This window comes from Callionymus lyra, chromosome 3 (genome assembly GCF_982586985.1).
Source record: "Callionymus lyra chromosome 3, fCalLyr1.hap1.1, whole genome shotgun sequence".
Taxonomy (NCBI): domain Eukaryota; kingdom Metazoa; phylum Chordata; class Actinopteri; order Syngnathiformes; family Callionymidae; genus Callionymus; species Callionymus lyra.
The window spans coordinates 12,670,750-12,685,019 of NC_141820.1; the positions used below are offsets into that span (position 1 = coordinate 12,670,750).

General features: G+C 33.7%; 1 protein-coding gene across 6 annotated transcripts in view; it reads right to left on the reverse strand.

Annotated features, from left to right (window-relative positions):
* The window catches only part of celf2 (cugbp, Elav-like family member 2), a 283,629-nt gene that overhangs the window by 21,594 nt on the left and 247,765 nt on the right, over positions 1-14,270 (reverse strand). For 4 of the 6 annotated variants that reach the window (XM_087786512.1, XM_087786513.1, XM_087786511.1 and 1 more), the window contains 2 exons: positions 11,435-11,498; positions 455-589 (listed from right to left, as the gene is read on the reverse strand). In XM_087786512.1, coding sequence (XP_087642638.1) covers positions 455-589; positions 11,435-11,498 — 199 coding nt within the window. The remainder of the gene's footprint in view (positions 1-454; positions 590-11,434; positions 11,499-14,270) is intronic. The other 2 variants (XM_087786517.1, XM_087786515.1) reach the window with 1 other exon arrangement.

Here is a 14,270-nt window from a genome sequence, read left to right on the forward strand (position 1 = left end):
GCTTGTCGTCTACGTCTCGTAGACTCTGAGACCAACTGGTTAAAAAAAAAGAAAAAAAAAAAAAAGTTCCACCAATGAACAACTACCTTTTTCCAAGAAGGTGAAGTGAGGCACACACACACACACAGAAACCAACACAAGTACACACAGAAACATGCACACGTATACGGTGTGTGTGTGTGACGCGGGTGTTGATCACAAACAAGAGGGCGGCGCGACAACGACGACAACAACCAAAATGAAAATGGAAGATACACACACCGGAGTCAACGACACCGACAATGACTCGCTGATGGGTTTTTTTTTTGGCGGTGGTGGTGGTGGTGGTGGTGGAGTTGGTGGCGTGCCGGGGGTCATGGGCGACAACACTGGTGATGGTTTACGATGGAGAGCAAAAGGCAAGGCGTTGGCGCCCCCCCCCTCCCTCACCCAACCGGAGTGGCTGCGGCATTACCTGGGCTGGCCAATGCTCCCAGGGAGGCGGCGTTGGAGGACAGGGGGTTTGCGGTGGACGGGCTGGCTGAGTTTTGGGCCGCCGCAGCCGCCGCCGCTAAAGTGGCCAGGTTCTGCAACTGCAGAGCACTCATACCTGGAGAGAGGAGCCAGAGAGGTTTGGTGTCAGACCTGGGGAGCGAGGCGCGCCCGGAGGGCCCGGCTGGTGGACTCGGGCGGGGGGGGGGGGGGGAACGGGGGACAGCCGGAAATCAACGAGCGTTAGCGGTTCCCGCAGGGAAGGGAGTGAAAGTTTGAAGCCTGGAAAACTGTAACTTTCGACACCATGAAGGCACCGCCGTGTGTGTGTGTGTGTGTGTGTGTGTGTGTGTGTGAAGATGCAACAGCAGCTGATTTCTTTAATAAGTCCCAGGACGTGTGCGAGTCAGTCGGAGCAGCTGCTGCCGTGGAGGCTTCAGTAATCTCTGTGATTTAGTCAAATCTGTTTCTTTTTTTCTTTTTCTTTTTTTAGCGAGTCCCAACTGCACCCCATGTTTAGTGAAGAGTTCACGACTTCAATGGAGAAGTTTAGAAGATGCTTTCAGACTAAAAAGAGCGTGAACGACCTTCGATCAACCATCAGTCAAAGACTTGAAGAAATATTCTGGATGTTTGGTTTCATCGTCTGCTTTTAATTTATTTTTTAATTCATCGTAAAAGATTTAATAAAGGTTGATGCAAATGCTGCCTTCAGGGTCGCCTCTAAAAGTGTTTTAACTTCACATTAGCTGGGTTGTCACTACATTTTGAACGAATTTATCCTAAAAAAACCATTTTGTTTTATTCATCACAAACGCAAATGAACCCAAAACGGACACTGTTATAAAACAACTCATGTCTGAAATAGCAACTTCAACTAGTTCTTGTTTTGTATTTTTTTTTAATTTGCTCCTCCCATGATGCAACACTAATAGACTCAGGGACTCATTCATTCCTTGTGTTATTATACTGTTTTAGTTTGGGGGCAGGAGTAGAGTGAAAAGATGATATTCCATGTAAATCCTTGAATCCTTTGTTTTTGTTATTTTTAGTTGAACTATGTTCTTTATCTCTAGATTTAGATTGTGTCATCTTGTTGTTTCTTTTTATTGCACTTTGTTCTTGTTTTAATGAATCTATCGTCTCTCTAATGAAAACCCAGCTTGTTGTAATTCTTTTTTTTCATATGCCCTGAATGCAGCATTTAAATACAACAAGCTGAAAAAAATATATAAGTATCCAAAATCAGTAAAAGCAGATCGTAAACCAAACCCTGGTCCCATCATCTCTGAATAAAAAAATAAAAATAATTAAAAACTTCAAAACTCGACTAAAAGAAGCGTCTTACATATGAGATCCTAAACCAGACAATTGTTCATAATTTTTGTAGATAATTTCCTTTAATAAAAACAAGATTTTGTTTGATAAAAAAAGTTACATCATATCAATTTTATCATTAATGGTTTGATCTTGTGCGTGATTGTAACAATACGCCTGAGGGGGGCGCTGTTGTTTTCAGAGACAAAATCGGTGCATTTAAAATAAATATGTTTTTTAGAAAAAGTGTTTTCTTCAAAGACATAAACTTTTTTTTTGTATTTTAATTAAAACTTTAATATTTAATCAATTAATAATATATAAATAAACTTTATTAATCCTCTTGAAAACACATCTGGTCACAGATATGTTAAACAAGTTTTTTTTTAAGTGCATTTATAGCCATTATTAATACATTTTGATATTGAATCTATAATTTATGAATCTCAAAATTCAACAAAATGTTTTGAGAAAACAAGACGTGCACCTGAGCTGCGAGCCGTCAGACAAAATACAGCGAGTTTATCGCAGCTCTCGGATCCCAAATGGCTCAACATGTGTCAGTATGGATTTTTCCATTTTGGAGAACACTTGTGCGCTCTTGGAAAAAAAACAACAAGACATTGTAGATCTCGACAAACGGGTAATTTAAGTGGCACTAGGAAGCAAATAAATGTCTATATTCTGCCGTTTAACTGCCTCCTTTTTTTTTTTTCTTTTCAAGCGGAAACGTTTAGAACCGAAGTAGAAGTCGAATCATTCCAGAAGTTAACTCAAAGGAAATACGACTCCGATTCCAACGAGGTGGAATATTAGCAACATATTGTTACTCATATTGAAGCTCTTTATTTTTCTAATCTTCTCTCTAGCATTAGCATCAGAAAAGATGAAACATCTTATTTTTACTCATCAATCTTGATCTTCTTCATTCATTTATAGAAAGTCATTTTAACAACCAGGATCTACTTTTACACAAGATGCTATTAGCATTCATGCTAACTTACCATTACGGCTAAAATGTAAAACACAAACGTGGAATTCTTACTTAAACACTTTTAGTTTTAGTATTTAACGAGTTAATCAATCAATAATTCATGGTAATGTTTAGTTCATATGTTGATTCAAAAACAGGAAATATTCTAAATTATTTTTAGCTATTAGCATTTGTATGATTTTGTTTTGAATAAAAAAATGAATCATCTTTTCATATTTTTATTTATTTTTTAAACGGGGTGCACTGGTGTCTGCAATAATAATATAAAAATATATATATATATATATATATATATATATATATATATATATATATATATATATATTTGTGAGGTCAAACTAAAACCAAAATAATAAATGCATCAAAAATAAACATTGAAATTATGTTTATTTAACTTTAAAACTGTTTTAAATAAGATCTCTTTCATTGGTAGTATTTATCTTGAATTTTAAAAATATAAAATAAAGTACCAGTTTGTTCTCGAGTTAAAAATGTTCCAAAGAAAAGAAATATCTACTTAAATACTTCAAGAAGAAGTAAACCGATTGCAACATCCTTTTTTAATGGCTAAAGAACATTTTTGTTAATCCTTTTTATTACCAGTTTAGATAATGAATAATCCTCAATTGCAACAAAACACCTTAATCTCCTTAGAATGAACCGATTTCTAGTGATATTAAACCATCCATTGATATCCATTGACCATCAAGCGATTGGCAGACCTTTGTTTTTTTATGGCTCATATTCCCATGAAAAAGTTGCTTTAATCCACTCGAGAGAAGAGACGTTAGAGGGATGACACTGAGGTGTATGTGTCGTATATACAGCGGGATGTATATACACAACCATGAGCATACAAACGCACACACAAAGACGCCCACAAACAGGACAACATGAAAAAAGTTCGGCCACGGAGGGGTCGACAGGTATTTTTTCGTTCGACCACACATAAAATACAAGGAGAGGAAAAACCGTTGTTTCCACTCGTGTCTCACTTATTTCACCCAAAAATAAAAGACTTCAAAAGTGGTGATTCACGTTCTCCTCGGACCAGGAATGAAATTCCCCGTCACTGTCATTTCTCCTCTGACGGGCCGTCAACCGCCACAGATTCACAACCGAAAAAACCACATCTCTTCCCTTCCCTCTCGTTTGTCTGGATTTACTTCTTTAAGTTCCTCCACTTGTGTCCGATCCTTCCCCCGTTCACAATCTTTCATCTCCAACCTCTCCAATTCCATTTCTCAGCAGCTCCGCTCTTTTCTCTTTTCACTTCCAATTTCATTTCTTAGCCACCCTCCGCGTTATCGTAATTCTTCTCTTCCGAATTCCATTTCTTACCTGTTCTATTTTTAATCCTCCCTCTGTCGTTTCCAATTTCCTTCCCTCTTTTTTTTTTTTTTTTTTTTAATTATCAAGCTTTTCGCTGTCATTTCTCTCACCTTTCAACAGAGTCATTCAATTTTCCAATCAAAACATCACCTGCTTTTTTCCCCCTATTTTCTTAAACTTTTGCTGGCATCAGTCGACTTGTTTTCCTCTTTCATTAGAATCAAACCGTCCTGATTGCAAAAACAACATGAACTCTGAGTGACAGCTCTATTCTTCTACAGGAAAAAAAATGGTTCTGAAGATTTTTTAAACTTTTCAAAGGGAAATTATGTTCATTCAATTGTTTCCTAATCTAGAAAATATGTATTAATGTATGCATAACTGTATTCTGGGATCATTGCTCATCTTTAAATGTGTTTGTTCTTCTACATATACATGCTAGTATTAAAGATCCAAGTGATTCATTTGTTTTTTCTCTCCATAATAGAGACCTCAAGCTCAGAATAGCGGTGGTGTCAGACTGCAGACTCTGTAGTTTTGGGGCCACGGCGCCACATTATACTGATTTTCTTCTTAGATGTTAGCTGGTGTCAGGCTAGAAATATAATTACAAATATAAATGTGTTTATTTGCATCAATTTATTCAGCCGATTAAGTGTTAAATAAGTTAAAAAATAATAAAAATGATTAAATTGATAACTGGCGACAGTGTGTGAGAAACTAGAGGTTATTTTTATTATTTTAAGTTGTTGAATGCGATGATTTTGTGCTTCTTGAATAAACTTTTAAATAAAATATAAATATATTGAGAACTAGAGAAGTGATTTCATTTATATTACGTGGATAATTAAATAAATGAACTGATAAGAAGGTAAATACAGGCATTTATTAAATGATAAATTCATTAAGTGATATACTGTATGTAAGAACAAAATAATAAAATATAATAATGACTGATTTATTAAATGATTAAATTGATTGAAACTAACAAATAATGTAACTGATCGACTTAATCGCAAGGGATACCACAAACACATTTGTTTTCTGGCTTTCGGGTCACCTTGACCCTGAGATAAGACAAGGGTTAAGAACTGTTTCAAGTCCTACCACAACAGATACAGTAAAAGATAATTCCACATTTGTTCTGGCGGAAAAGGGTACAATCGGAAACTATTTAGTAAAAGAACAGGAGTGAAAGTTATTGTAAATAAGTAAAATAATTTGGAATCTTTGTTTGTTTTCAAGTCAGTTTAGTGTCATAAAGAGGAAAACTTGTGTGTTTTTTATTTTTATTTCATTTTATCCAGTTAAACTTTCACGACACAACAACAGTAATGTAGAATAAAACCTTTAAATGTAACTTACTCAAGGGACTAATAGGCCTCTATGTAGAGAAAACACACACTTAGTAAAAGCCACAACATGGGAGCTGCTTGGCGGAGGTCTGCGTTATAAAATATCCTGAAATTCCTAATTAATTATTGAAACTTTGATAAGCAAAGATTGACTTGTCAGGTAGGTATAAAATACTGTTTTTTCCCTTCTTTTTAACATTGTATCCATCTTAAATTTTAATTTTAAAATTTACATTTTACAGATTAATTTTAAATATTCCAGATTAAATATGAAATTCAAAATAAAATATATGTGTCATCTTGTTCTTCCTCTTTATGTTCTTCTTATTTTATTTTTTATGTATTATTTTTTATTGTTTATGAAAAATTGCTGGCTATTGTAAAAAAACAATTTCCCAAAGGAGACCTCCTGAGGGATCAATAAAGTTTTACCTTACCTTACCTTACCTTATATGCGTTTACCCTGTTTTGTGAATATATATTTTTTGTTTTCAATTGACTCAATTGAACATGGTAAAAGGGATGATTTTTATCTTAATTGAAGACGACATATTAATGTTGGATACTTTTTTCATTCCTTGTTTTTTCTTTTTTTCCACTACACCAACTTGTACTTCATAAATAACTAACCACATACTAAAAAAATATATAAATAATTCAGTCCCTAAACTTTCAACTGGTTTCATGTTATTATCAATGTATTTTTGTTATTATTATTGTTTATTATTGTGTATTTAACAGTGTTCATTTGATTCGATTTAATTTATGTCACCTCCATAAAAAAGAAATGTTGTTATTTTTTTGTTCTTCCAGACTTCATCGTTGGATTAAACACATTTATTAATAAAGTTAAAATATTTAAGGCAAAAGTGGAAAAATACATGAAAATTAAATGTATATATATATATATATATATATATATATATATATATATATATATATATATATATATATATATATATAAATATATATATATCTTCCAGACTTCATCGTTGGATTAAACACATTTATTAATAAAGCTAAAATATTTAAGGCAAAAGTGGAAAAATACATGAAAATTAAATGTATATATATATATAAATATATATATATATATATATATATATATATAAAAATATATATATATATATATAAATATATATATATATATATATAAATATATATATATATATATATATATATATATATATATATAAAATAACACAATCAATGGTTATTCTCTAAATCATGATTTTAATGTTCTTTAATGTCTTTTTTATCAATTATTTAATTATTTTAAATTTGCTTTTATTCAATTCAGATTTCTAGTATGGATTTCAATCACTTAATGATTATACATTCCCTAGCAACTGTTTTCATGTTTTTCTCATTGTATTTTTGTTATTATGATTATTATTATTATTATTATTGTTGTATTTAACAGTGTTTGATTTGATTTAATTAAATGTATTTACACCTCCATATGTTTAACGGCAAAATAAAAAAAACTTGTTGTTATTTTTTTTGTTCTTCCAGACTAATCTTTCCTGACAAAAATATCTTTGTGTTTCAACATCTCTGCTCCGCCGCCGCCCGACACCGATTCTTCCCCACATTTGTCAAAGGCTATCTCTCATTGAACTTACATTTTCGGGACAGTTATAAAGGGAAGATGGAGCAGGCGGAAGATAAAAATAACTGGGTTAGATGGGAATAAAGTGAAGATGAAGCTGCACACTGTGAGAGAGACACTATTGAGGCAAAAATCTACTTCCCACAATGGAGTTGTAGTGCTCGAGCCGTGCAGATGGCAAGAGCGAGCGAGTGTGTGTGTGTGTGTGTGTGTTTGGTGGTCTGCAGTCTGCATTGAAACGCCGGCGTCGTCTAATTGAATGCTCATTGGTGTAATTGAAGCCTCTCTGCTCTGCGTTTCATCACGTTAAAGACGGAGACCAGATGTCATTCAGATGTCTCTCATCGCTCGCCAATCACTGACGCTCGCTCACACACTCGCTCACACACTCGCTCACACACTCGCTTCGGCGCAGATGGACGACCGACAGATCCTTCCAGCCCCCGAAAAACACAGGCTAGTTTTTTTCCAACGTTCAATCCTGAGACGGATCTCAGTGACAGGAAGGAGAAATCTTTAAATCCAAGATAATATCTATTTACCGTGTCTTACTTTGGCACCTGGGATGGATCGAGCAAAGAAATTACACATTTTTTTACACTTTCAGAAGAATATTATCGACGTCATGTTTGATTTATTCTTATTGTGAGGATTTGACCCCCAGAACAGCTTCAACAAATCATATTTGAGAGGAAAAAAAGTTATGAATTGTAAAGGTATTGGCTGCACAAATAACAAATTAATGTGGTCTTTGGCATCTATATCCCAAAATAATATTTACAGTTATATATAAACAAAATAACAATAATAATAATAATAATAATTAAAGGGAAATTATAGCTATTGTGTGTACATTTGTGTGGGTGGGACTGTAAACAACTATGTGAAAAATAACATCAATTCAGTTGTTTTTTTTTAATCTATATTAGTCACCGATAATGAGAGAAGTTTCGTTTGTATTAAAGCAACAATAAGTAAGATTTTGTCATTAATTTAATCCATTTTTATTTTCAGTCATGAGTCATGTAGAACTATCGCTTTTGATTTAAACGATGGGGGTCAAGGGTCAGAGGTTGTGTTTTATATGAAGTACTTAGAGACTCTTTACCACGCACTGATCTACTAACCTTGTATTTACCAAATGTAAATACGCTAAAATAACAAGAGCAACAACTAAGAATAAAAATTGCATTACGGTCTGGTATAATAAAACAATAACTATGGAGTCTTTCATATAGATTAGCGTTCAAAATAAATTCATAATATGGGGCCTCAACTGGTCAGGGGGCCACTGGAGGACAATTCTAAGCGAGACAGGGCCACAGGAGGTTGTTTAATCTGCACGTCTTTGATACAAATTATCTATATTTTGGTGTTTTTTTTAAATATATATTGAACATATGTTATTCATATCTATGTATAATGTTTGATTTATACATTTATATTCATGTTAAAGGTACCAAATAAATAAGTTAGAGTAAAACTGTATAACAATAATAACAATAATGTATCCAAATATACTAACAAAATTGCAAGTATAGAAAAAATGTAGGTACTGGGTATAAATTTTGGGTTTTCTAAAAAATAAATAAAATAAAAATGTAACGTTTGTATTCTTTAGATATAGAGAATATATCATTTATACTTATGTTTAACATTAAAATGTACATCTATATCAATATAAAAGGAAGAAAAAAAAAAGTAAAAATGTTTAATAATAATAATGATAATGTATCGCAAAAAAAATTGCATTTTGGGAGACGACTTTTAAGTTATTGAGCTTTTTTGGGGTTGGAAATCTGAATATTTTTCTTATTTATAAATATATATCTTTTTATTTAATATCTATATTCATGTAAACGGTACAAAATTATTAATAAAAATACATCAATTTTTGCTAACAAAATTGATAATATGGAAAAAAAATGTATTGGTATTGGATACATTTACATACAATGGAGGATACATGTAGAAATAAAATATATAATAAGCATTGTGGTTGATAAAAATAAACCTGGTTGAGAATCAATATTAACAGATGAAGGTGTAGAAAAGAAACGTGTGAAGCTGGAGAAAGAGTGATAGAAACAAAGCTCGAGAGAAGAAAAAAGACGTGAAAATGATCCTGGTTAGCCTCCAAAAAGACATTACAGCTCCTCAAGATTTTCATCTTGGTCAGAGTAACTTGGAGGCTTTTTTCCCTGAGCTTAATATAGAACTCTTTGCATTTTTTATCAGCTTCACTTAAGAGAATTAGACGATCCCTCATCGCTGTGTGTAGGAATCAAGGATTTTAAATCTCAGACATTATTATTCATATGATTATTTCTCTTGACAATAAGATACGTAATAAAGTTGTGTGTAAATGTTGCATTAATTCTTAATATTTCTAGTTCATCAGTTCATCAACGCTAGTTGGAGATGTGACTCGAAGTTTTGCTGCAAAATCTGAGAAAAAACTTTGCTCCTTCAATGAACTAATTTCCTGAACTCACCACCAGAGGAATTACCACGTACCTGAACGCAACACAGGGAAAGCTCAGGTTGATTAAATTGCCAATTGAATTGTTTGTTACTGTTTGTTTTGTGGCTGTAAATTAAAGAACTCTTTCTTCATGGAAAACTGTTATGTTTAAAGTTTATTTTAAAGATTTCCTCGTGACTTTACTGGTGGTTTTAAGGTGGAAAATGTCAAAAGAATTTTGGGAAAGTACCAAAAAAAAACTTGAATCCTGACCTAACTGGGCCAAAATGAAGGTAAACTAAAAAATTAGCTCAAGCAGCAAATCTATTTCATTATTCAGCTTTTTAATTATGATTTTCCTCGCGTTTCATTTATTTGAAGCACTTTTTCATCAAATTAAACTTGTTATAAAAAACAATAATCATCGGTTTCCATTGATTTGAAGTGACTCAGGCAGGAACTGTGTGAATAATTCTCAGTGTCATTCAAAAAGCTGCTGGAAAAGATTATACGATTCTCTTTTTAAGGTCCTTTAGAGATTTGGTCGACAACCTTTTTTTTTTGGCCACAAGCACCAGTTTAATGTCGGCATCATACTGACAGACTGACCTCTTAGATAGCAATAGTAAAATTAAATGATATAGTGTATTATTTCTATCATTTTTACAGGCTTATTTCATGACTTAACTTGACTTGAAAAAGTCAAACTCTATCGTAAATTCATGAAAAAATACATTTATTTTTTCAAAACATTCGTATCGCACTAGTTTAACCAGAGGGATTAGAACCCTCAACCTCCTAAAATAACTCTGTAAAGAGCTTATTAGCCAATATCAATAATGCTATCAATGCCCACTAGCAAGTGTATATAGGAGGTGGTATCGTGGAGGTGGGTTGTGTATTTGCTGTGACTGTGTGTCCAATTAAATTTGTTGAGACTTTCCCATGTGAAAAAAGCAGTGTTAGTAATTGTCTATAGTTGAATTTTAAATAAATAAAATATACTATAATTTAATTTACTTCAGCAACTGTTGTTCAATACATTAATAATTATTGAGACATAAGTTGTTCATCGTTGGATTAGACACATTTATTAATAAAGGTAAAATATATAAGGCAAAAGTGGAAAAATACATGAAAATTAAATGAATATAATAACACAATCAATGGTTATTCTCTAAATCATGATTTTAATGTTTGTCTTTTTATCAATTATTTGATTCTTTTAAATTCGCTTTTATTTAATTCGGATTTCTAATATGGATTTCAATTATTTAATGATTATAAATTCACTCTCATATATTAGATTTTTCATTATTCACACTTACAGGTTGATTTTTTTTAATTTTTCCATCAAATGGTTGCAAAGGTGAAGCTTCTGTAATTTAAGGATGCAAAAATGCACATTTTTCAAAGCAGGCAGAAGCAAAAATATCTCCCAATCGCTCCAGACTGTTAAAACTAAACGAGCCGTTTCAAAACCTCAACAGTAGAGGGCGCCACCGCGCAGTCCAACATCACCTCGAAAAAAAAAAAACGACACAATTAACCATTTTCTCTTATTTCTTTCCTCTTCTCCCTGCAATTCATCCCCGACAAAGCCGCGGTGCTACTGTTACACGCCCAGGGCACAACTCTTGTCTGGCCTCATTAAAAGATCAAGACAAATCTTAGCGAGAGTTAATAAATCTTCAGGGCAAAGATCTCTCTTTGCTCCACCACGCGAGTTCATCTCTTATGCTCTTTGGTCCTCTTTAGAAGTCTGTGAAAAAGAAAAATAACAAAGAGGTGCAACAAAGAGTCGTCGGGGGCCACGACTGATCGACCCTAGGTTTTTTTTTTTTTTCGGGGGGGGGGGGGAGGAGTTCAGGGCCTGGATTTTGACTCACCGGCCATCTGCTGGATCCCGCTGAAGGCTCCCAGGTTACCGGAGGAGGTGGCCTGCTGGAGGAGCTGCAGAAGAAGAAGAAGAAGAAGAAGAAGAAGAAGAAGAAGAAGAAGAAGAAGAAGAAGAAGTGTCAGTGGAGCTTCAAACAAGATACTCCAGGAAAAAAAAAAACTTGCGCCCACGAGCAAACAAGTCGCTCACATATTTCCAGCTCCTCTTCTTCGCCCGTTTGTATTCCGACACGATTCTGGCAGATAAGTTGAGCATGAAAGCTCTAATCTCGCCGACTAATTAGATTCCCTCAAAAACAAAACCGGAATACTGATGCCGTCAAGAAGAAAAAAAAAAACCTCATCCTTCAAAGCCGTGAAATAACAGCAAATTAACATCTTGTTTGATTGGATGTTTGTGCGCTTTTTGGGTTGGGAAGCGAAATAAATGACAATGATAATCACTGTTTGGCACAAACCATTGTTGGGTATTAGTCGTTTGTTTTACCGTCACGCGGAGGAAGAGAAATCATTTGGTTTCTAATGTCCGATTAAGAACGGATTACTTTCTTTTTTAAAGTCGCACTTGTGTGAAAGTAGGAAGTGATTTATCGGCTTCGACAGTTTTTGTGCGTGAGGTGTAAGAAAATAGTTGTTGTTTTTTACAATACTGTGTCAATATTCAACAGCACTGCTTTTTTTAGCTTTCAAATCACTTTGATCATAGTTATTTTGTGGTTAATATTTCAATAAAGATTGCAAAAGAATTAAATAATTCGAATTTAAATATTAAATTCCAAATAATCACAGCCTTTTGTTCATTTTTGTGTTGCAATTCAACTTCCAGTCGCTAGATGGCAGCTAAAAGAACAATGAAATCCTACAAGATCCTGGTGATGACTGAGGACGAGAGGATACAGTCGACTCCATCAGCTTTTAAAGCTGATGTTTGGACATATTTTGGTTTGAAAACAAATGAAAGCAGTTATGACTTCGTCAAAAGGTCATGTGGTCTGTAAATTCTGCAACACCAGAGTCAAGTACTCGACAATACTACGATAATATCCTTGTTACTACAGTACTTATTGCACTGTATAAATTGAATGACTTTCTAGGTGATGACCTAAATCCTGCTTTTCCCATTAGTTTCTGTGTTGTTTCTTAATGCTATAATAAGAAAGAAATACTTTTCCAAATAGATTCCTGGAAACTTATTAATGTAGATAAACTCATGAACTTACAAAGCTAGCACTTGAGGAAATGCTAATGCTAACAAAAAGCCAAAGCAGGGAAATAATTAAAAAACAAAACACTAAAATGAATATGCATACACATAAACACAAACTAATTCGAAAATATATTTTCATAAAAATGGAGTTTTTTCATATTTTTTTCTTATGGGAAAATCCTGATATTTACATGAATGAATTTATGTCTGATTTTTTTTTTATTGTAAGACGCTTTTCCACCACACAAGGTCAACTATCAATGAAATATTTTTACACAGTCAAACCATATAACAAGTATAAACTAAGTAAAAATTCAAAATTGTAATAATACACGTGGATTATAGTAAAATAACGGCCAAATAGAGTGTAAATAAATATAGATATAGTTTGTTTGTATTGTGATGTTTTGGTGAGGCTTCATGAAACAGACAGTGATACAGTGATACAGTGACTTCATTTTATATCACTCCTGTTTTATAATATTTAACTCTGATCTACTAATTCAATGAAACCAGGCATCATTTTCAAACAGAGAGTGCCATCTAGTGGTCTTTCAAAATGAAGACACTGTATCATGATACCTCATCAACTGTTTCATGAAGCCTCATCGACACATCACAAACAGTAGAGTCTCTGGATTCAAACGTCGTAGAAAACATCAGTAACCTGATCGAAAAAAGTATTTTATCGAGCGACGGAGACTTCACCGTCTCTCAGTGAATTACTTTAACCATCTTTTATTTCCTAGTAAAATGTCTTCACTTATATCTCGTCAATTTGAATGCAAACCTTTATTTAAAGTCCTGTTCATGAACATCAATCTCTGCTCTAATTAATAAAACATTAAATCAGCTTAGTCCCTGATTTCTTATTTGCTTTTCTTCTCTAAGCTTCTTGTTTTAATCCTCTTCTTTAAATCAACTGATGATTGTAAAACAACATATTTTATTTTATAAAGAAAAATAATTAAGAAGCTCTTGGTTAATTTCTGATTAAAGCGGTTGATTGATTTTTTTAAGAATTAAAATAATCTTAACGTGCATTTAAATCTATTTCTTTCCCCGCTTAAGATTATAAGAATGGCGAACACGGATGAGCCGGGGAATGAGGTTTTTTTGTGAACAAAGCACAATAAAGCGGCGGCAAATGATTTTCGAAAAGTGCTGATGAGGGGCGGTGCAGCCGGCGTCCTCGCCCGCCTCGCTTCCTCAATTTTAACGATCCCGAGAGCGCCCGACGCCGTCCCAAACTAAATAAGATTTGGTTTAATATTACAAAAGAGAGTCGATTTTTCATAATTAGTGAATATATTACAAACACACACACGGGTGATCACTGCCTTCCGTTGGAAGCGATGACAGTCCGAGAAGAATAAAGTTACGGCGTGAATAATGACTCTTCCGGTCGTGTGTGTGTGTGTGTGTGTGTGTGTGTGTGTGTGTGTGTGTGTGTGTGTGTGTGTGTGTGTGTGTGTGTGTGTGCGGGGAAATATATTGAGGTGGTGATTACAAAAACAACTACACAACAGGGGGTTTATGATGTCATAAATTACATTTATTGAAATCTGGGGCGTCATTTGATTAGAGCCGTAAAAGAGCTTTTTAGAATTGATTCTTGT